This window comes from Perognathus longimembris, chromosome 6 (assembly GCF_023159225.1).
Source record: "Perognathus longimembris pacificus isolate PPM17 chromosome 6, ASM2315922v1, whole genome shotgun sequence".
In the NCBI taxonomy this organism is placed as follows: Eukaryota; Metazoa; Chordata; class Mammalia; order Rodentia; family Heteromyidae; genus Perognathus; species Perognathus longimembris.
In genome coordinates, this window is record NC_063166.1 from 65,224,203 (window position 1) to 65,246,081 (window position 21,879).

A 21,879-nucleotide genomic window follows, 5' to 3' on the forward strand; every position below is an offset into this window, starting at 1 on the left:
GTTTTCTCTATGCCGATCCTGATTTGAGAGCTCTTATTTCAAAGTTTTATCTCGCTAATGAAAAGACTGAGCCCACAGAGAATGGTCTCACCCAGGGTAGACACAAAGGACAATTTTAACTGAGCCACACCCTGAAATATATCCTCTGGCTCCCAATATGGTGTAACCATACAACCAAAGACAAGGGCTGCACTTCCACAAAGAACTCCAGCTGTGATCCAGACAATTTCCACACCTCCATGTTTCAAGGCTCTGTCTTACAAAGACAAAGGTCTGGGAGGTCCAGGTTGAGTCAAGATTAACTTGACACAGACTGAAGGTTTTGACCACAATCAAACAGACTTCCCATCTACTGCAATTATATAATTTATTTGTTTATATTACCCACACTTAATACAGGTAGAACCAGTTCAGAGCAGATGGCTTTTTTTTCCCCCAGATAAGTTGTTTCCCCCTCTCATAATCCTCTTTCTAGGTCACCCAAAGCTGACTGAAGCTTTCTACCTAAAAACACTACAAAATGAAGCTGTGACCTAAAGTCTAAACCTATCTAGACTCTAGAGAGACAAAAGAAGGAGAACAAAAAATGATCCACGGTGGGTAAGCCAGAAAGAAAAAGATTAAAAAGCCATCAAATTCCTTCCTAAAAGGCCACATCAGATAACACTGAGAGTTCTGGTAGAGGAATAAAGGGTGGAGAATGATGACCATTTTATATACAAAGCTGGTAACTATAGCGACTGAGTGGAAATAAGAAAACAAAGCTGCCAAACAGGCTGTAGTGCAGGGCTAGATTATGAGTATCCAGACAAAGAAAATAAGGATTACAAGTGCCCCAAGTCAGCACCTGGGTAGATCAAATGGCTCCTGGACCAGAAAGCCTGTGCAGGGAGAGAGGCCTGCCTGGGCCTCTCTGTTACTTCTGACCAGACTGGAGAAAGAGACAGTATTTAGCACTTGGTATTTCTGTGGAGAAGCAAACCAGGCTGGAGAAACAAGACCATGTGGGGACACAGACCAGAAACAAGAGGCCTGGATGCATACTCTGATTCTAGGTACTGGCTTACTGGGCTGATTCTTAGGGTCAGAGGAAAACATGCACAAAGTAAAGTATGAAAAAAGGCAAGGAAAAATTTATAGACAAAACCCTGAACCTCTGAGCCTCAGTCTTATCAAATTTGAGAATTACCTCTTAATTACAGGAATACTGTGAAGTCACTCATATGAAATACATTTTGTAGGTTATAAGATACTTTGGAGGAAAAGCCCACCAACCATCCTCATTATCCCTGATCCCAACTAGGTCCTTGAAAGTCCTACTTCAATAGGGCTGGGAATGTGGCTTAGTGGTAGAGTGCTTGCCTAGCACACATGAAACCCTGGGTTTGAATCCTCAATACCACAAACATAAGAAGCTGCAGGTAGCACTGTGGCTCAAGTGCTAGAGTGCTAGCCTTGAGCAGAGGTAGCTCAGGGACAGTGCCCAGGCCTTGAGTTCAAGCTCCTGAAGTGGCAAAAACAAAAACAAAGTAATCCCAATACTGTAAGGCCACAATAAAAGTTGCTACACATTGGATAAAATAAAATGTTTGGATCAGAAAAATCAGAGTAGATTATATGCCATCGAGGACATCGAGTTTCTTAAATTAAAACTAGAAGCCACATTCTAGCTACATCAGGACACTCTATTACTAGGACAGTCTCTACCTTAAAAGCATCCTCCACATTTCTGCCAAAGTTGGTCACTTGGTCCTCAAGTGAACCTTCACAGACATGTCCATAATATGCAACTGAATGTGCACTGTAAGGTCAGCTTGAAGGGCAATCCACTTTATGTTAGGTTGGTTGCCCAAGTAGCTTGCCCTCTTCTGAACAGCCACGGCTCTGGTCTTAAATTTTTATCCAAGTTTTATAAGTAGTACCAGACATTCTGGTTGGCAACTCATGGCCTAGCTCCTTAGCCCTGAGTAATGCTAGCACATCTTGCAATTGTTGAGGTAGGGGTTAGATTTCTTATTTTTGATTTCCCGCCTCCCCAGAGGGTTACCAAGTATACACAGGGGAAGAAAAAACGATCAAACTATCTGGGCTAGTTTGTCACTGGAATACTGGTTCCCTAACTCCTAAGACCCTAAAAGTCACTGTGGTCCACCAGAGTAGGAGGGGCTGATGGGGTCAGGTGATTGATAATTTTAGCTCAGCCCACCACAGAGGATTCCCTACCACATCCTTGGGTATGTCCCCACTTTCAAGATATGCAATCAGAATAGATTTATGTGTGACTTTGACAATGCCTATGTGAAACTTGGTTTCTGGTGCTGATAGAAACAAGTACAATTCACTTACTTTTTCATAATTTCCTTGTTCAATATAATCCAACAGCTCTACAAGATTTACAGCAAGATAGCCAGTACCTATAACCCTCACTACTCAGGAGGATGAGATCTGGAAGATCATAGTTTAAATAGCCCGGTGAAAAAAAAGTCTGTGAGACTCCAATTAACCAACAACAAAAAAATTGGACCTGGGCTGTGGCTCAAGTTGAAGAGTGCAGGATGTGAGGCTCCAACTTCAAGCCCAGATGCATGCGCGCGTGTGCGCGCGCACACGCGCGCACACACACACACACACACACACACACACACGATTTGTAGCCAGAGTAAAAAACCTAGCTTCCAAGTTGGGCGCCAGTGGCTCACCGCTGTAATCCTAGCTACTCAGGAGGCCGAGATCTGGCCAGCCTGGGCAGGAAAGGCCGTGAGACTCTTCAAATAACCATCAGAAAACTGAAAGTGGCTCTGTGGCTCAAGTGGTAGAGTGCTAGACTTGAGCTGAAGAGAGCTCAGGGATAGTGCCCAGGCCCAGAGTTTAAGCCCCACGAACTATTTAAAAAAACAAAAACAAAAACAAACCCTAGCTTCCTTTCTAGAGAGGCACAGAGGGAGGGTATTATTTAGAAGAGGTGATAAGGATGCAAGAGCTCACTGGTTTTCAGGCACCATTGTAAAAGCTCACACATCCCATTTTATAGGTGGGAAAAGCAAGGGTGAAAGAGGCTAAGGAGGTTAAGTAACCTGCTCAGAAGGGACAGCCATAGGCCAGGAGTAGATAGCTGGGACCTGAGCTTCCACAGCCAAGTTTATCAAGCAGATCTGACTGCGTAAAGAGGCAGATTTTCCTGTGGACAGTTCTACCACCTTCCCCTCAAGTCTGACAGGTAGGTGACCATGAAATAAATTCTGCATTTCCAAGCATTTCCTATGTCGCAGTCTGTAGAGGCAGAAGATACTGAACAATACCCCAAAACTAGATGCCATAGCATTATCACTACTCATGGAAATATATAGTGACATCTTCCATTAAAATGTAGGCTACTTAAGGGTGTGGTGGTGCACGCCTCTAAGTCTATACTGGGGAGGCTGAAACTGGAGGATTACAAGCTCAATTCCACCCTAGGAAACATAGAGATTGGTCTCAAAATAAAAACGACTGGAGACATAGCTCAGTGGTAAAAGCACTTGCCCAACATGCACAAGACTTGGGGCTTAATCCCTATTACTTTAAGAACAAACAAAAAACAGCCTGCTTTATGGAAAAAGACCAGCAAGCTCCACCTGACAACAGTAAACAGTATGAGCAGCATGAGCTCTGGAAAAGTATCTTTTGACAAGACACACAAAATACCCTGGATTTTATAATAAATCTATTCCCACACCTCTTTCAGATGTTAGCTATCCAGCTTCCAGTTAATTCCAATTCCAATCAAGCCTCATGGGCTCAGAAACTAAGCAACTTGGGACCAGGTAGCCCAGTGGAATCACAGAGGAGGTATTGCCTGCAAGCAGGCAGAGTGAGCAACGGAAACAACTCAAAAGTCCTCCATCCACTTACTATACATATCTATGGAGGTATCAGATCTTAAAAACCTACCTTTACATAGCTTGACAGACTGTTGATGCCACTATGATATACCACTAATCTCAGACATGTTAACATGTGAAGTCATGAGTATGTCTTGATACTGGGTAGATCAACTTCCCTCTAGAGGCTGATGGAGATGAGCAGCTGAGAAGTTAACAGGAGTTTTGCTACCAGGAGTGATCAAAAGAGGAAGCAAACAGTGACTAAGAGAAAGGTCTGGTGGCTTGGGATCAACAGAACTTAGTAACTTTTACAAAGGAGAGTATGCTGTAAAGGAAACATTCAGAGTCAGAGTACCTGACTCAATCTTCTCCACCCAAACTCCTATCCTGATAATTACAGGTAGAGGCTCCAAAGAATGACCACAGCTGGCTGGGAGCAGGACCCAGGCTCCATGGCCTGGGTGCTGACCAGGATCAGCTTGGTGCCAGCAGCCATTTCTCCCCGGATGTTCCATTTCCCTCTCTGGCAAAAGCTTCTTATAAGTAGACTGTTATTTATGTATGCCCCAAGGAGTTTAATGTTCAAAGTCCCTTGTGTCCTGTCCAGCCACACAACAGACTTTTCTCAGTATTTTGCTTTTGACTTCAATTGCTAAGAAGACAGTAATTCAACAGTATCACAAGTCTTAAAAATGCTTAGTTCAAGCTGGGTACTGGTGGCTCATGCCTGTAATCCTAGCTACCCAGGAGATGGAGATCTGAGGTTCTAAGCCAGCTGGGGCAGGAAAAGCCTGAAAGACTCAGATTTCCAATTAACCACCAAAAGCCCAGAAATGGAGTGGCAATAGAGCACCAACTTTGAGCACAAAAGCTCAGGGACAAGTGCCCAGGCCCTGAATTCAAGCTGTAAGATCTGTTCCAAACGAAAAAGAAAGTTTAGTCCAACTGACACATCTGTTTCACTCCTGAACTTACTCTAAATGTTCCCCCCCCAAAAAAAAACCTCTACTAATGAAAGACACACTAAATACTCAAACCACCCCAAAATAGTTCTTCATACAGCACAGATAAAAGGAAAAGCCTGGGAAGAATGCACTATCTATGGATGTTAACATTTTGTTGTGGTATTACCACTTGTTTAAATGTTTTGAACAACCATGGTATATTTTAACAAAAACCTACTTAAAAAGTCAACAGAGGGCTGGGAATGTAGCTCAGTGGGAATGCTGGGAATGCTTGCCTAGCATTCATAAAGTCCTGGGTTTGATTCCTCAGTACCACATAAAGAGAAAAAGCCAGAAGTGGCACTGTGGCTCAAGTGGTAGAGTGCTAGCCTTGAGCAAAAGAAGCTCAGGAACAGTGCCCAAGTCCTGAGTTCAAGCTCCAGGACTGGCAAAAAAAAAAAAAAAAAAATCCCAAAAACCCAACAGGGAAGTTCATGCAATCTATCATAAAGTTTAATGTGAAAAAGGGAAAACTGGAGAAATCTCAATAAAATTATGCTTAAAAGGATTAGAGACAATTAAAATAAAGTGTGAATAAGACTACTCCTGCTTTTGTTTAGCACTTAAAGAACTGTCTAGAAGATCAGTCCTGACAGATTGAAGACAAGGACCCACACACAGCAGTATGCCTTCCTAAGAAAAAGGAGTATACACACTAACCCATCATCCCAGTCTCAAAGATTTAGGGTTGTGTCTTTACATTAAAGAATCTAGCTAACATGTCCACACCACAAGGTGTGTCCAAAGTGCTTCTTAAAGTTAGTCAAACAGACCTGTTATGATGACTGCCTGTAAGATACAGTGTCCTCCAGAGGCCAAGAATAAGCAGAGGCCCAGAAGAAAGGACACGAGCTTGGTATCAACATTCTCCTTCTATACCCACCACTTACACAGCTATGACCTAAGACCCTAAGAACCTGTTTCACTCTGCATAAGCAGAGAAGAAACATCTACATCACTGGATTTGACTATGTCAGCCAGGATATTTATATGTGCAGTGCCTGGACACCAGAGCAAACAACACTGAGCATTAGTCCTGCTCACGTCTCAGCACACACAAGCAGCCATCCATTATGACCAATGGTCTCAAGACTGAGTGCCAAGAATACAGAAGCTGGAGAGAGCATCTCAAGTCTAGAGCGCCATCCTTCACTAGTGTTAACTAGACAAAATGGTTGACCTGGATTTTTCTCTTTTGTAACATCAAGTTACAAAACCACTGGCTTCTCAGCGGAAAGGATTGAATGAGAAAATGAACATGAAAACACTGAGATCCTAACTGCTATTACTTCTTCTTGGAACATTCCCCACAGTTGTCCAGTTATAACATGGGTTTTACTAGCCAGGTAGGAAGCAAAGGAACCCATGGCACACTGGGTCAAGTATCTGCCCATGTGCAATGGGCCTGGTCCAACACCTCAGCTTTGGCCACAGTCATTCCTGACTCATCAAGCCATCCTTCCTTTACCACAAGTCCACATTCCTGGTAGCTGGTTCCCTACAGCATCTCTCAGAGGCTGAACTCAATCTCCTTACCATAACCATCCTCTCCATTAGCCTAGGCACTTGTGGTAAAACAGAATTAAGTCTCAGGGTTCAGGGTTCCCCACAGTATACAACATGAGCACAGGTGTTCAATAATGGACAAAATAAGCTACAAATCATGAGCAAGACTTGGGGGAGTGGGGAAGAAAATGGTAAAGTTTGATCAATGCGATCAGATCTCTGCCTGACGCCCTCGTTAACCTCACCTGACCCTGGTGTTCCACAATAATTAAGTACGAAGATTTCTTTCATTACCTAGAGTCTAGAGATCTGCAAGAGAGGCTGGGGCAGCTACCCCTTTAGTCTGTCCATTATGCAATATGACCTACACTTGGGCAAACTAATTAGTGACAGGAATAGTCAGAGGAAATAATGATCTTAATTCCAGGGCTTTGCAGAACTGAAAAATGCCTAAGAATGAGATCAAGCCCAGATAAGCATCATCTGGCCACAAACCACCACCTGAGAGAAAGTACCCACCAGCCTGTGACCATTACGTCTCCTCTACACAGGGCATCTAAGTCAGCTTCCTGGGGAGATGGTTACAATGCTGGTCTTCCACCTTCTGATCACTAATACAGTTTCTGTAAGAAAAGCTTTCTCTGCTGCTGCCTTGCCTCAAATAATTGGCTTTAGTTTTATCGTACAGAAGAAGCCTATATGTACTAACAAAAGGGCATGCATAATATGTAAGTTAAAGACAACTAGATCAGGATCTAGAAGGGTGGCGGGGAGCTTTTAGCCCTAAAGATACTACAAGATACTACCAAAGGCCAAATTCAAGGTGAACTGAAATTCTACTAGAAAGCTAAGCACTCCCTTGGAGCTCACACTATTAAAAAGCCTTACCCAATGCAACCCCAATTAACCAACACTCTGAATTAAGTCAGTGTTGTTTGTATCTCCTGGGGTTGGTACCTTAAAAACCCTAATGCACAAAGAAGGAAATCAGTCAGCAAGAAAGAATCAGAACAGTTGCCCCAAGACATTCAAGAGCAGACTAAAAAGCAGGTACAGAGACCCTACAGCTGGGATTCAAGGATAACACCAAAAGAAATTAATCTCTGCCACAATAGAGATTAATACATAATTAAACACTAACAGTAGTCATTAGTTTCTGAGTAAAGCACTAAGAAAAAAACAACCCAGAGCCAAAGCGACCTCTCTCAAATATGCCCATAGTGGTTAAGCTGTGAGATTTGAGTTAGGATGACTATGCTTGAATCCTGGTTACTTGCTCACATATTTTACCCTAAGCAATTTCATTAACCTCTGCAGCCTTATTTATAAAGGTAATTGTAGGACTGACTTCAAAAGATAGTTGCAAGGGCTCAGTTACAGGTACAAAATCTTTCAAGTAGCATCCTGAACATAATACTCAGCAAGTTTTAGTTCTTGACTGGGTAAAACTGATACTATCACCTTCCAATTCCAAATCCTGTCTTGTACTGTATAGCCCATTAGCTTACAGCTCCCCATTCCCCAACCCAGCCCCTCTTCTATCACTGATGCCAAAAGATCACCATCCAACTATCTACCTGAGGGTGTCTCTAAACTCTGCCTCCCCTCATTGCAGTAGAGAATTCAGGGTTGTGTTCTAGGAGCTTGGGTAAGGGGTGGCAGGCCTGCAATGAGCCCTGAGCAGCCTAGGAAAGGTTGCAGGCTGGCAACCAGCCAGGACTCTGATCTACCCCATGCTACTTTAGACCTCTGCTACTTTTCTCCTTTCCACTAACTAAATTCTAAGTAAAACCTATTTCCAAGGATATCCCAATTCCTGATCCTGTATTATGTTCACGACTTCCCAAACCAAGTCCCTTCTACTACTACAGCAGTGTGGCTCACTACAGTCACTCAGCAATGGTGCACAGGCAAGGACCTAAGTTCTAAGTCATAGAGGCACTCTGAGCACAGACAAACTGGTAAAGCAGAAGCAGTCTTACTAAGTAGAGGACAAGGTTTTCCAAATCTAGTTTTATGAACCTTGAGTAGTCAGATTTTTTTTTTTGGGGGGGGGTGTGTGAGGGGAGGGTCTTTCTATGTCTGAAGGATTTTGATTTTTTTTTTTTTTTGCTTGTTTTTTTTGCCAGTCCTGGGGCTTGAACTCAGGGCATGAGCACTGCCCCTGGCTTCTTTTTCACTCAAGGCTAGCACTCTGCCACTTGAGCCACAGCGCCACTTCCGGCTTTTTCTACATATGTGTTGCTGAGGAATCGAACCCAGGGCTTCATGTACGAGGCATATACGAGGCAAGCACTCTACCACTAGGCCATATTCCCAGCCCCTGTCTGAAGGATTTTGAGTAACAGAATTTCTGAAATCTGAACATGAGTCAGGCTTACCTGGTGTCTTCTACATGACCTTGCACTTTGTTTCAGGTGTATATTCAGGACAGGGTCCTTTTAGCAATGGAAAACAAGCAGACAAAAGCAAAGGATAATGGCCTTTTTTACCCCCAAATGTGTTAAGCATATGTGAAGGTACTTCAAAGTTAGACACAAGCACTAACCAATCAACCAGTCACTCATCTGTTCTGGCATAGCCCTGGAGCTTGTTTGGGTTGTGCTTCTAACTTTTTGGGATAAGACCTATCTGTTTTCTTTCTGGATTCCTGTTTCCTCCTTGGAAAAGCAGCCAGAAGACCTCTTTGGTCTGTATCATACTTCTGGGAAGAACTCTTTTGAGCTATGCTTACACAAGATGTGATGATGCATAAAAATTTATCAAAGTATAGTAGGAAAAAAAGAATAAGAACACTGTCTTAAGATTTTTTTTTGATACATCAAGCCATTTCTTGAGATTACAGAAATGCATTCTGTGCATTCACTAGGGAGTTAAAATGTAACAGGGAGAAAACTACCTGCTGGTACAACAGTGAAATAGAAGTCACTTTGTCTCTTCTTTGCCAATCTGCACTCATACACTTTTCTTCCCATCCACCTTATCTGTCACAGCCTGAGTCTCTTTGCTCTCAATTCTGTGCAAAGGCTATAGAGAGATCTTGTTAGTGAGTTAACCTGCTATTTCTTCCAGTGACTTTGATGTCCATTTAAATATGCTACAGAGGCAAAAAGTGAGGGTTTTTTTGTTTTGTTTTGTCTTGTTTTATCCCTTCATCTCCAAGTGCCACAACAGAGACCGTTCAAAGTATATGCCTGACACTTCAGGGCAGATTCTAAATCCAGGAGATGAGAAAAGGTGGCTACAATGACTTTTCTGTTGTTGTTTTAGACCAGAGCCAGGTAAGTTATCCCTAAAATTTCTTCCAGCTTAGACCTAACCAGATGCAATATGCATGCTACAAAGTTTGTAGCAAACCAGGGCCCTGGATGGATGGGATCAAATGTTAAATCTTGGAAGCAGTAGGCAGAAAAATTTAATTTGGGTCTGTTCTTCACTTTAATATTAGCAAGCAAAAGACAATTACCTATTTGCTACTCATTAAGTTAACATCAGACAGGTAAGCCTGACTGTTGACTATCACTTTCATAAAGCACAGAACACACAGGTTTTTGTTGCATTATCTCAGGTAATCTAGACTTAAGTATTTTGGAGACTTCAGTATTTTGAAAGAACACTATTTAGAAGGTGGTCTAAAGGAAAAATTTTCATTTCTCTGGTTTTACTTCCCAAAGGGAGGCTGAGAATAAAGTGTTGTCATCAACATGTTACTGCTGACAACGCAGGAAACAGGACATGTTTTGCCACCTTCCAACGAAGTTTGAAACTGAAATTCAACCCGAACTGGAATTTCTAATGGTAAAAGAGGATTCTGAATTGAGAGGCAGAGATTACCTCCTTATCTAGAACATTATGGACATTCCTCAAGTGTGCAGCAACCCTGTGACTCAGGTACTCCTATCTTCCAATAAAGGCATGCTCCTCACAGGTTTCTAGCCGCCCCCCCTTCCCCATCCATCATTCAGTTTAGGACAAGCTAAGACTGACAGTAAATTGCCTAGTCAATGGTCTTAACCACCTTAACCACCATACTATGCTGCCACTGTTTACTGGCAAATTTCCTTGAGGGAAATGTCTATGTAAATTTATTTCTAAACTGGGGGAGTAAGCAAGGACTATAAACTGCACTGAAATTTCAAGACTGACATGAACTGAAGTTACAAGTGTCTGACTAAGCAAATTCATACTAAGGCAATCAGAAATATGAAGTCCAGACCATTAACAGGAGATGTGCAAGAACAAATGGACTAGGAAATAAATGATAAACACCTTAAAAAGGCAAGGCATAGGATCTCTTTGGGTTGTCTTCAAAACAAAAAGCATTCACCCAGGAAGAGTGCTGGGTATTTAAGGTATGGGTATAAAGACATCTACTCTGAAAAAGGGCCCAAGTTGATAAAGATTGGACTATCCAGTCTACTGTCAAACAAATGAAACTTGTGGTGGGTTTTTGGGAATCTTACAATAAAGTAATGATCCCAGACTTACAAAACCCTATTCAATCCTAAATCTTATCCATTCTCAAAAACTCACAGTCAGATAGGGAGAAAAACATTACTGTGAGAGGATCCAGGCTTGAAGAAAGACTGATCTGGGTTCTCATCACTTAAGCCAGGAGATGTACCTCAGGAATTAGGAGTCTGACTTCCCTTTAAGCTGATTAACCTTCAAGATATATTTGTTCACCTCTGAGCCTTAAGTTTCTCTAGTTATAAAAAGAAAAAAAAAACTTACTTTTACCAAAAAAGCAATTCAGCACTCAGACCAGGGCTGGGACACAGAATCATTTTCCTTCTGGACTCTCTGACCTATGACTTACTTTAGCCCACTCTCCTCTCTGAACAGATTCCTGGCTACTGTCATCCCAGGATTTCAAACTCCTTGGCCTCGAGGACCCCCAATTGCTTCATAAGTAAAACCACTTCTCTGCCAGCCCCAGAGATTTAAAAAATATATAAATTAGAATATGAAAAGGCGGGAAAAGAAGTTAGATGTTTTTTTCCGGGACAACTTCAGACCCACCTGTAGAGGATTCACCCCAGAGGCCTAAGCCAGAAAACCAACCCAGGGGGTTATCAGACTAGAATGCAAGAATTTGGGGGGTGGGGGTGGTGGAGATGGAGGATGTGCCAAGGAAAACTTGGGAAGCCGAGCAGGGGAAGGTGTGGGTGGGTAAAGTTTCTTTTTGTTTTAGTTGAGGGAGAGAAAAGGGACCCGGTTTCAGCCAACTCCAGAGTTCACACTGGGGCAGCTTCCTCACCACCTTAGGCTAAGTTTATTTCATGAAGGCTCACCGGGTCAGGGCACTCACTAAAATAACGGCGGGCATGGAAGTTAAGCTCTTGTTACGGAAAAATGCCAGCTAAACACTTGGGGTCTGAGCTGAACGGGAGTTCTTTTGAATAAACCGGGGGGCGCCAAAAGTCTGACTGAGGAGGGTGTGACGCGTCGCGGCCAGGGGTGACCGTGACAGGCCTCGGATCCAGACCCCGGGGGAGTCCCCCGGGAGGAGAGGGGGGACGGGGGACCCGGGACCGGCTCGGGCCGGGCCCCCTACCTTTGAGGGAGGTCTCCACCAGTCGCAGGTACAGCTGCGAGCTCTTGTTGCCGTGACTCATGCGCTGGGCGAGCCCGTTGCGCTGCAGGACGCACTCCTCAAACTGCACCACGTTCTGGTGGCGTCTCTTGAGGCTGGTCAGGGCCCAGAACTCGGCCAGGGCCAGCTCCACGTTCTCGGGGGCGTCGCAGCGGATCTTCTTGACCGCCACCCGGGCCCCGCTGCGTCCGGCCACAGCCTCGTAAACCACGCCGTAGCTGCCGCGCCCGACTTCGGCCAACAGGCTGTAGCGCGGCCGCGTAGATCCTCCTCCTCCTCCTCCTCCGCCGCCGCCGCCGCCCTCCGGCCGCCGTTGTTCCAGGAAGGCCTCGCCCGCCACCGGATCCATGGCCTGGGCCGCGGCCGCCGGCCTCAGCTTCGAGCTGGGCGCCCGCGGCACTGGGCTTCGCCTTTTCCGCTCGGGGCTTTGTGTACCTCGGCGGGCGCCGTCCTCCTTCCCCGTTTCCATGGCTTCGGACGGCAAGGGGAGCCGCAACGGCGCTGCCGGGGCCTCCCCTGCCTCATCCCTCCGTACGGCCGCGGGACGTGAAGGAAAGGGACCTTGGATTGTGACCTGAGGGTGGGAGAGTCGATTAAACCACCAGGCCGAGACGAGGAGGCCGGGAGTGCAGGCCGCGGAGCGTCCCACCCCCACCCCCCCCTCCTCCTCCTCTCGCCGCCGCCGCCGCGGCCCCTTTAAGACGGAAGCCACCGCCGCGGGTTGAACGCAAACGGGGTGGGGCAAGCGGGGCGGCCGGAACCATTGAGCGACGGCTCCGAGGGGGAACCGGAAAGAAACGCCAGAGCCGGGAACCCAGTTTCCCTTAGCTATCCGGGCAGGTACCGCAAAAACAAAACAACGAACCAGAGCCGGACGCCTTCGTAAATTATAAAGCACGGCCCTCGGGAGAGAGGAGAGCTGTTGGGATGCCGTCGGCCGCGGGAGCGCCCCTAGAGCTCCCCCCACCGCGCGTCCTACCTTGTGTCCTCCCGGGTGTAAACAGTCCATTGAATCGAGCCCCAGCGGAGCCCAACGGACCGGCCCAAGGCCCAAGTCCCCGCGGGCAGCGGGTGAGGAGAGGGGCCGCCGGTTCCCGCTCTCAGCGGCGCGGGCCCCGAGGCCTCTCCCCGAACGCCGGGGGGGGGGGGAGGGAGGAGGGTGGAGGGGGAGGGGAAACTCTGCACTTCCAGCGCCGGCCTTGAACTTACCTGGCGGGTGCGGTTCCACTTTCCGACAGCCCGCCGTCTGCCCCTCGGAGGCCGCGCCGGGGACTGATCCGCCCCGGCTCGGGGTCTTCTCAGCGACCGGGTAACGGGGCAGGAGGCGGCGGCGGCGCGGGTGCGGCGGGCGACCGCGGCGGCCGTGGCGCCGTTGGTGGCGGCGGCGCCGGCGGGGGAGGCCCAGGCGTCCGGGTTCCCGTGGCCCTCCACGTGTTGGCGCCAGCTGAGCCCTTTACATAACGTCTTTATATAAGCGGCCCCTCGGGCCGCCGCTCGGGTCAGCGGTGATTCCTGGTGGCCCATCCCCCGTGAAGAGGGCCCCCACCGAGCGCGACGGGCGCAGCCCCCGCGGCCGGCCGGGGTGGACGGAACCGCTGCGCCGCGCCGCGCCGCACCTCGGCGCACGGCGCCGCGCCCGGGGATCCAATCACGGGCGAGGGTTCTCCGCTCACACGAATTACGCGCCAAAATCCCGCGGTTCTCCGGTTCCGCCCACGTCGGCACCGGGCCCCTCTCCTCCTGACCCGCCAGTGAACTACCCGCCCCCAGCCGGTGCCTAATAAAACACCGGCAGGGGGACCGGATTGGTCCGTTCGGTTGATTCCTCGAGGCTGCCTGGGAGCCTCACTCCCTCACCACCCACCGAGCGATCCGCTCTTAAATCTGCAGTTTCCTCCCCTGGCGGGTCATTGGACCAAATAAATGAGCTAAATCAGGTGTGAGATGACTGCTCAGTGCCCTTTTAGGTGTGGATTCTTAAGTTTTTTTATTTTATATTTTTTGCTGTTCCTCACCGTGTGCAGCAGGCGCTCAATATTTGTTACTTGAATCTGCAGGTATTGATTGGATGATTGAGGTTCTTGGCCACCGAGAGAGACAACACCTTCTGAGTAACCTTTGGCAAGTTAAATCAACCCCCCAAGCCTTTCTTTCTCCCTTGGAGGTTACACAGTTAATGCACTTGGAACTTAACACACAAGAGACATTGAGATTATTGTCAGGTAAATGCTCAGAATGGTTTTAGCCAGTGTACAGTCGAGAAAAAAGAATGAATTAATGAGTTTGAGGCTAGGCTGTAGTGGCTCATACCTGTCATCCTACCTACTCCGGAGGCTGAGTTCTGAGGATCAAGGTTCAAACGCAGCCCAGGCAGAAAAGCCCATGAGTCTCCTACCTCCAATAAAACACACACACAATTGTGAGGATTAGTTATGCATCACTTCTGATAGTATTGTCAGGAAGCCTTTTTATGTTTCCCATGTCTTGTTTGTTTTTGAGCTCAAGTCCTCAGCTTGATTCTGTCAGTTGACCAGGCCTTTTGCACTTTTTCAGATGACTGTCTCTTCGATTATCCAGGTGGCATCTGACCACAAATCTCCATCGTGATCCTCCCTACCTTTGTCTCTTTTGTTTCCAGAGTTACTGGATGACAGATGTACACTACCTTGCCAGCACACATTTTATATATAAAATTTGAAAATGTATACACAAATTTAAGAAGAATGCATTCTCATATACTTTTCTCCTCTTGAGACAGGGTGCCATTCTGTAGTCCTAGGTGGTCTTTACTGATACCCTCTTGCCTTAGCCCTTAGCCTCTTAGGGCTGGGATTACAGATGTGTAGCATCATACCTAGCCTGTCATATACTTGTTAGTGTGTGTGTGTGTGTGTGTGTGTGTGTGTGTGCTAGTACTGGGGCTTGAATTCAGAGCCTGGGTATTGTCCTTTAGCTTTTTTCACCTAAGGCTATCACTCTACCACTTGACCCACAGCTCTACTTCTGGCTTTTAGGTTGTTAATTAAAGGTAGAAATCAGCATCTCAGACTTTTTGGCCTGGACTGGCTTTTCAAATGGTGATCCTCAGATCTCATCCTTCTGAGTAGCTAGGATTACAGACACGAGCCCACTGGCACATGCTCTATACTTTTCAGCCAGAATAAAAAATGAATACATTGTGCTAAATTTGTATATTCTCTACCTTATCTGTGCATAACATACCATGCATACATATGTTGTATTTCTATGTCTGTGTCCTTTTTTATAAATCATTTTAGAATTTCAGACATACCCACTTATCCCTCTATATTTTTTCTGTATTTATTTTCTAAGAATAAGGACATTTTCTTGTACAATCTCAGTACAGTGATCAATATCAGAAATTTTTAATAATGGTATCATTTTATTTAATATGACATTCACATTTAAGTTTTGCTAATTGTTCCAGTAATGTCCTTCATAACTATTTTGGGATTTCATTTGGGGTCATTTGTATTTAGTCCTGGCTCTTTAGTTTCCTTCCATCTGGGAAGGCAGTCCTTCAGCCTTCCTTTGTCTTTCGTGACCTTGACATTTTTGGAGAGTACTTGCAAGTTGTTTTGTAGAATGTCACTAACATTAGATTTGTCTTATATTTTCTCTTGACCAGATTCAGAGCATGCCTTTCTGATCAAATTGCTACTGGGAGAAGTTATGTCCCTGGTGCCTCACATCAGGTAGCACATGACTCGACTTGCCCCAATATTGGTAGTGTTTACCTTGGTCATTGTTGAGGTGATGTCTCCCAGGGCACTGTGCTGTAAAGGCATGGTCCCCCCACCCCCTTTCTTTTTTACTATTGTCTTGCAGGAAGATATTTTGGAGTTAATACCCAGTTCTTCACTAGATTCACACACACACACACACTCTCTCTCTCTCTCTCTCTCTCTCTCTCTCATTTCAGCATTCAATGATGAGTTCTGCTTGAAACAAGTTTTATGGTAATGGTTGTGAAATGGTGTTTGGAAGGTCACATTAGTGCTCCAACCACCAAAACAAAGTACTTTTCCTATGACTGCAGCTGAGAAACCCAAGTCCCAGGTGTAGAGATTTGTTTCTTCCTATGGATTGCAACCAGCTGCTTGCTCTCTCTCTTTCCCTCCCTTCCTCCCTCCCTTCTTTCCTATCTCCTTTCCTCATCCTCCCTCTTTTCTTTTCCTTCCTTCCCTTTTCTTTTTTCTTTCTTTTGTGCCAGTACTGGGTGCTGGGACAGTTTCTTAATTTTTCTAGCTCAAGGCTGGCACTCTACTACTTGAGCCATAGCTCCATTTCCAGCTTTTTGTTTTGGAGGGAAGGGACTAATAGTTAATTGGAGATAAGAGGCTCCTGGACTTTCCTGCTCTGTCTGGCTTTGAACCATAATACTCAGATCTCAACCTCTGTATTAGCTAGGATTACAGGTGTGAGCCACCAGCTCCCAGCCACAGTGGCTTTTTTTTTTTTTTTTTTAATTAAGAGTTCCAGACTATAGTACCCTGCCCATGTTCATCAAAAGTGAGTGGACAAACTGGTATTCCCATGCAATGGAAAATAAAAGGACAGACTATTGATACTTAACAGCATGGGTGAATCAAAAGAATTATGATGAGTGAATGAAGCCAAACACAATGGAACACATTCCAGAAGATTCTAGAAACAATTCTTGGACATGCAGGCTCATTTGTAGTGACAGAAAGCAGATTAGTTGAGGGGTGGGGAGACAGCCACAGAAAATGGACAGTTTCAAGGGGGGCTGTTAAAACACCTCAAATTGTATTCTTTAGTTTATGCACAACTTTACTTCAAAAAGCTATAAAAATGAGGGAAAGCCCTCACTATGTTCCCATGAATATAACATCTAGAGAAAATAGCATTTGGTGGCAGAAACCATCCCAGTGTCTTCTTCAGGTACGGAATTGACTGTTAATAGCCACAAGGTAATTTTCTGGGTGAAGGAACTTCCTTGCAAGTTATACCATAATACAGTTCAATTATAAGTGAAAAAGCCTTGCTACCACAAATTTGTGTCTTTTGGTTCAGAAGCGGAGCAGCCTAGCCCCACTTGCCAGCCCTGGCTCCTAGCTACTTTTCTTACTTAATTCTTTTTTCTTTCTTCCAGTATTAGAGTTTGAACTCAGGGCCTCATACTTGCTAGGCTGGCACTCTACCACCTGAGCCATGCCACCAGTGCTTCTTTTTGTTGGTTATTTTAGAGATAGTACACAGAACTTTTTGGCCCAGGTTGACTTCAAAATGCAATCCTCAGGATCTCGGCCTCCTGAGTAGCTGGAATTACAAGTATGAGCTACCAGTGCCTGACTCTGCTAGGCAATTTTAAAGCAGATAAAATGATTGTCTTTGAGTCTGAACTAACAAATGGAATTCTATGGTCCCACATGACATTTGACCATGAATGTCAGTAAGGCTTAAGCAGAGGCTGAATTCAGTAAAAGAATAGCCAAATTTTGCCAGGAGCCGGTGGCTCACACCGGTAATCCTAGCTACTCTGGAGGCTGAGATCTAAGGATCATGGTCCAAAGCCAGCCCCAGCAGAAGAGTCCATGAGACTCCAATTAATCACAGAAAAAGCCAGAAGTGGTGCTGTAGCTCGTCATGGAGTGCTGTCCTTGAGTAAAAGGAGCTTAGGGACAGCACCCAAGCCCAGAGTTCAAGGCCGGAGACTGGCAAAAAAATAAAAATACCTAAATGCTCACCTACTGGAAGAGCATATGCAAAGGCCCTGAGGTGGGTGGGAGCAAGCAAAGAAGCCAATGGGGCTGGAACTCAGTGGGTGGGGGAAGGAAAGAGCAAGGAATGGAGGGGGGGAGCACACAAAGATGGGGACCATGGTAATTTGCACATACCAAGTGCCCAGGTAAGTGACAGAGCAGGACGCTAGTGCTGTTCCCTTCACAGATGAGAGAGCTGAGCCTCTGATTAGCTGTTATGAATTTCCCAGAGAGAGAGAGAGAGTCAAAGGGTGAGATTTGGACTGGTAAACTAGCCTCCTCCCCTCACTTCAGGACTGAGAACACCCAGGGTGGGCCAGCCCTGGGGAGGAGGGGAGGGAGGGCTCTGGCCTGAGAGAGAGGGGCTGGGGAACGGGAGCAAGAGGAAGCTCGGAGACTCAAGTGCTTGCTTCAGAAACTGGAAAGGCAGTGGAGGCCTGAGAGGAAGGGGGAGTTCTGGGTCCAGCACCCGGCCTGGACCATGCACTTGGCTGCTGCTGGGTTGAAGCAGGAGGGGATTAAGGCGGAGCCCAGAGCCTCTGGCCTGGCTGCCCACTACAAGGGGAGGAGAGAGCTGTGTCTCTCCTGTATCTTCCTGTATCTTCCTGAGGAACAGGAAGGCCAAGGCTTGTGATTGCTACTTGATGCTGGAATGGAACACCTGGACTCTGAACTCAGGCAGCCCTAGGTTTGGTATCCAAGCTCTTTTAGCCTTGGTACCAGAGGGTCTTGAGCTTGAATGTATGTATCATTAGCTTTACCTGGAGGGCTGGTTTAACCCAGATTTTGCGTGCCCCCCCTGCAGCAGCTAATTTCCTAACCCGGGGTTGAAGCTGACAATTTGTATTCCTAGCAAGACAGGAAATACTGATGTAATTTTCCATCCACCCTCCCTCTAGACCACCCCTCCCCACTTTATGCCAGCCCATTCCTAGACTGAGCATAGAGCGGAATAGATTATGTTGGGTTGGAGTTCAGGCAAAGAACTGTGGGAGGAATCAGAGCTGTTACATAGGAAACTAAACAAATAAGACATGAGGTGCTCATTATGGCCAAGAAACGAAAACAATTTATAAGAAAAACACTGTAATCATCATCAACTACAATTCCATTGCAAATAAATAATGTGACAGTACATCGATTTAATAGAAAATTATAATTATTTGGAGGAAAATTGGAGAGGGGAAAATGGAACTGAGTAGAGAGATTACATCTCTATTTTAACACAGGAGAGAGTTTATTTTTTAAGTATAAAAATTAAAGATTAAGAAGGGATGCTGGCTGGGTGCCTATGGCTCACACCTGTAATTCTGAGGATCTCAACTCAAAGCCAGCTCCTGCAGAAAAACCCATGAGTCTCTTATCTCCAATGAACATGGGGGGGGGCGGGGAAGCTGAAAGTAGAGGTGTGGCTGAAGTGGTAGAGTGCCAGCCTTGAGCAGAAAAAGCCAAGTGAGAGCTCAAGGCCCTGAGTTCAAGCCTTAGTACTGGCACAAAAAGAAAAAATAAGTGACTCTAGCCAGTCAGGTGCTCATGTAATCTCAGTAGGCGGATTGTGTATTCAAGACCAGCCTGGCCTTGTCACACACACACACACACACACACACACACACACACACACACACGCTATGTCATAATCAGGTATGCATTGATCACAGAATTAAAGTTAGTGACTCTGAGATATGAGTGAGGTGGCACAGGAGGGTTTTGTTAGTCGCTAACTCTTAAAACATTGTATTTGTTTACTACTTGGAAATTGGCATCAGAAACCAAAGAACAAGCCAGACACTGGTGATTTATGCTTGTAATCCTAGCTACTTGGGAGGCTGGGATCTGAGGATCCCACTTCAAAGTCAGTCTGGGCAGAAAAGTCTGTGAGCCTCTTATCTCCAATTAACCACCAAAAAGCTTGAAGTGGAGCTGTAGGTCAAGTGGTGGAGCACCAGCCTTGTGTGAAAAAACTGAGGTAGAGTGCCCTCCCCCTTGAGTTTAAGGCCCAGTACTGGCCCACAAGTACAAGCATACACACACACACACACACACACACACACACACACACACGGAGTACACAGACTTTAGCTGGCAATGAAGCTTCCTGGCAGATTGGTGGCGCTGTTCAGCTTCTGGGGAGCATACCCTTGGCCCCATGTCCCAACCTGGATCTGGAGAGTGACTAGTCCTACTGCCTCACCAAAGGTGGGGACCCTCCATGAGAGGCTTTGTACCCAATACGACTCAACAGAGAGGGGTTCTTGTTCATTAAATGAGGGTCTGGGTCTCAGAAGACAGAGATGAATGCAGATACACCCACCCTGTCACCGAGATTTAGTGGATGATTCTAATTTCAAATGTTCTCCATTGGCCAAGGTTGGGGGGAGAAGAGGGGCGGGGAGGAGAAATTCCGACATTTCTTCCTCTCCCATCTGGGAATGGCATAAGAATTCCTTGTCAAGCCATGTATCTGGATATTCGCTGCACAAAATTGGTTGCTAAGTTCTTGGGAATTGTTTACAATCTTGGGGAAAGATTAAGAACTGCAATGCAGAACCAGCAGGGTAAAGTACTTAATTCTGTAACTACTGGGACATTTGAAATAAATTATTGGGGAGTCTAGTTGAACAAATGTTCACAACCATAAAGCAAGAAAAGATGCTCGTTGATCAAAGTATAAAGCAATGCAATCTTTTTAGGGAGGCATTTCAACAAGTTATTATTTATTCAAATATTTAAAATTTTTATATACTTGGCTCTAACAATTCCATTTCTAGGAATTTATTCGATAGGGATACTTACCCAAGTGTGGAAAAATATATGTGTGACAAGAGTTTTTTTTTTATTGTGGCTCTTTACAGTAATAAAATATTAGGAACACCAGCATCAACAGTAGAGGGCTGGTTACATACAGTTATACATTTATGCACCATAGCAATCAAACTGAAGGGATTGCCTTTGTGTGTACTACCACAGAACTGATATTCACAATTTCTTTTTACAGAGAAAAGCAGAAACAAAGATGTATAGTAGGAACTCATTTTATTTAAATGTGTATATGGAATTGTTAACCTTTTGAGTTATGTCTCTGTATCTCAGACTATCCTCAGGTCTCCTGTGTAGCAACTAATTTATTACCACAATAAGTCTTAGGGTAGGTTTTATTTTTAATCTCTGTTGTCCACAGAAATGAAGGTAAAAGAGTGGTTTTTCTCAAGGCCATACTCCTAAAAAATTTGATATGACTAAATTCAATTCAAATTTAGGGGGGCTGGGAATATGGCCTAGTGGCAAGAGTGCTTGCCTCCTACACATGAGGCCCTGGGTTTGATTCCTCAGCACCACATATATAGAAAATGGCCAGAAGTGGCGCTGTGGCTCAAGTGGCAGAGTGCTAGCCTTGAGCAAAAAGAAGCCAGGGACTGTGCTCAGGCCCTGAGTCCAAGGCCTAGGACTGGCCAAAAACAACAACAACAATTCAAATTTAGGTATGTCTAATTTCAAAGCTCATGATCTTGAATAATTATATAATATATGGATTTTGAACCATTACATAATCTATAGCCTTTACTTATAGTTTTCGTATTTGGATAAATAATGTTCTAGAAGCCATGGAGAATTCTTTCTAGGTGCTGTGGCTAGAATTTGAACTCAGGGCCTGGATGCGGTTCCTGAGCTGGTTGGCTGGTGCTCTACCGCTGGAGCCACACTTCCATTTCTGGCTCTTTGGTGGTACATTGAAGATAAGAGACTCATGGACTTTTCCTGCCTTCTGGCTGGCTTCTCAGATCTCAGCCTCCAGAGTAGCTAGGATTATAGCCACCAGCATCCAGCTTTTTCGGTGATTCTTTTCATTCACTATAATGTTGTATGATTGGATCTTTTTAGTGTGTTTTAATTTTTAGGTGCTTTTGTAGGTATGAGAAGCAATAAAATTAGGTTACAGACAAATAATATACAGTTATATAGAGTGTTCCATCCCTCCTATGCTCTTCAAGTACTTATTTAGCTCCTACTGTTTGCCATCTTGGAGACTGAGGTGATGGAAACTGGTTCCTATCATGGAGGAACTCATGCTTACTCTGGTTTTGCATCAGATTTTGGTTCACCAGTGAGAAATCAGGTTGGGCCTCAAGGCTTCAACAGTCAGTGCGTTGTTGCTTCCAACTAGT

At 45.4% G+C, this 21,879-nt stretch overlaps 1 protein-coding gene across 6 annotated transcripts in view; it reads right to left on the minus strand.

Moving 5' to 3' along the window:
* Positions 1-13,509, minus strand: part of Stk35 (serine/threonine kinase 35) — a 41,255-nt gene extending 27,746 nt beyond the window's left edge. For 4 of the 6 annotated variants that reach the window (XR_007211309.1, XR_007211308.1, XM_048348927.1 and 1 more), the window contains exons 1-2: positions 13,179-13,493; positions 11,931-12,543 (exon numbers count right to left, since the gene is read on the minus strand). Coding sequence is in view for 4 of the 6 variants with exons in the window: in XM_048348927.1 (XP_048204884.1) it covers positions 11,931-12,543; positions 13,179-13,493 (928 nt within the window). In the remaining 2 variants the exon portion in view is untranslated. Of the gene's footprint in view, positions 1-11,930; positions 12,544-12,948; positions 13,096-13,178 lie in introns of those variants that run through there. The other 2 variants (XM_048348926.1, XM_048348925.1) reach the window with 2 other exon arrangements.
* Positions 13,510-21,879: the final 8,370 nt, after the last annotated feature.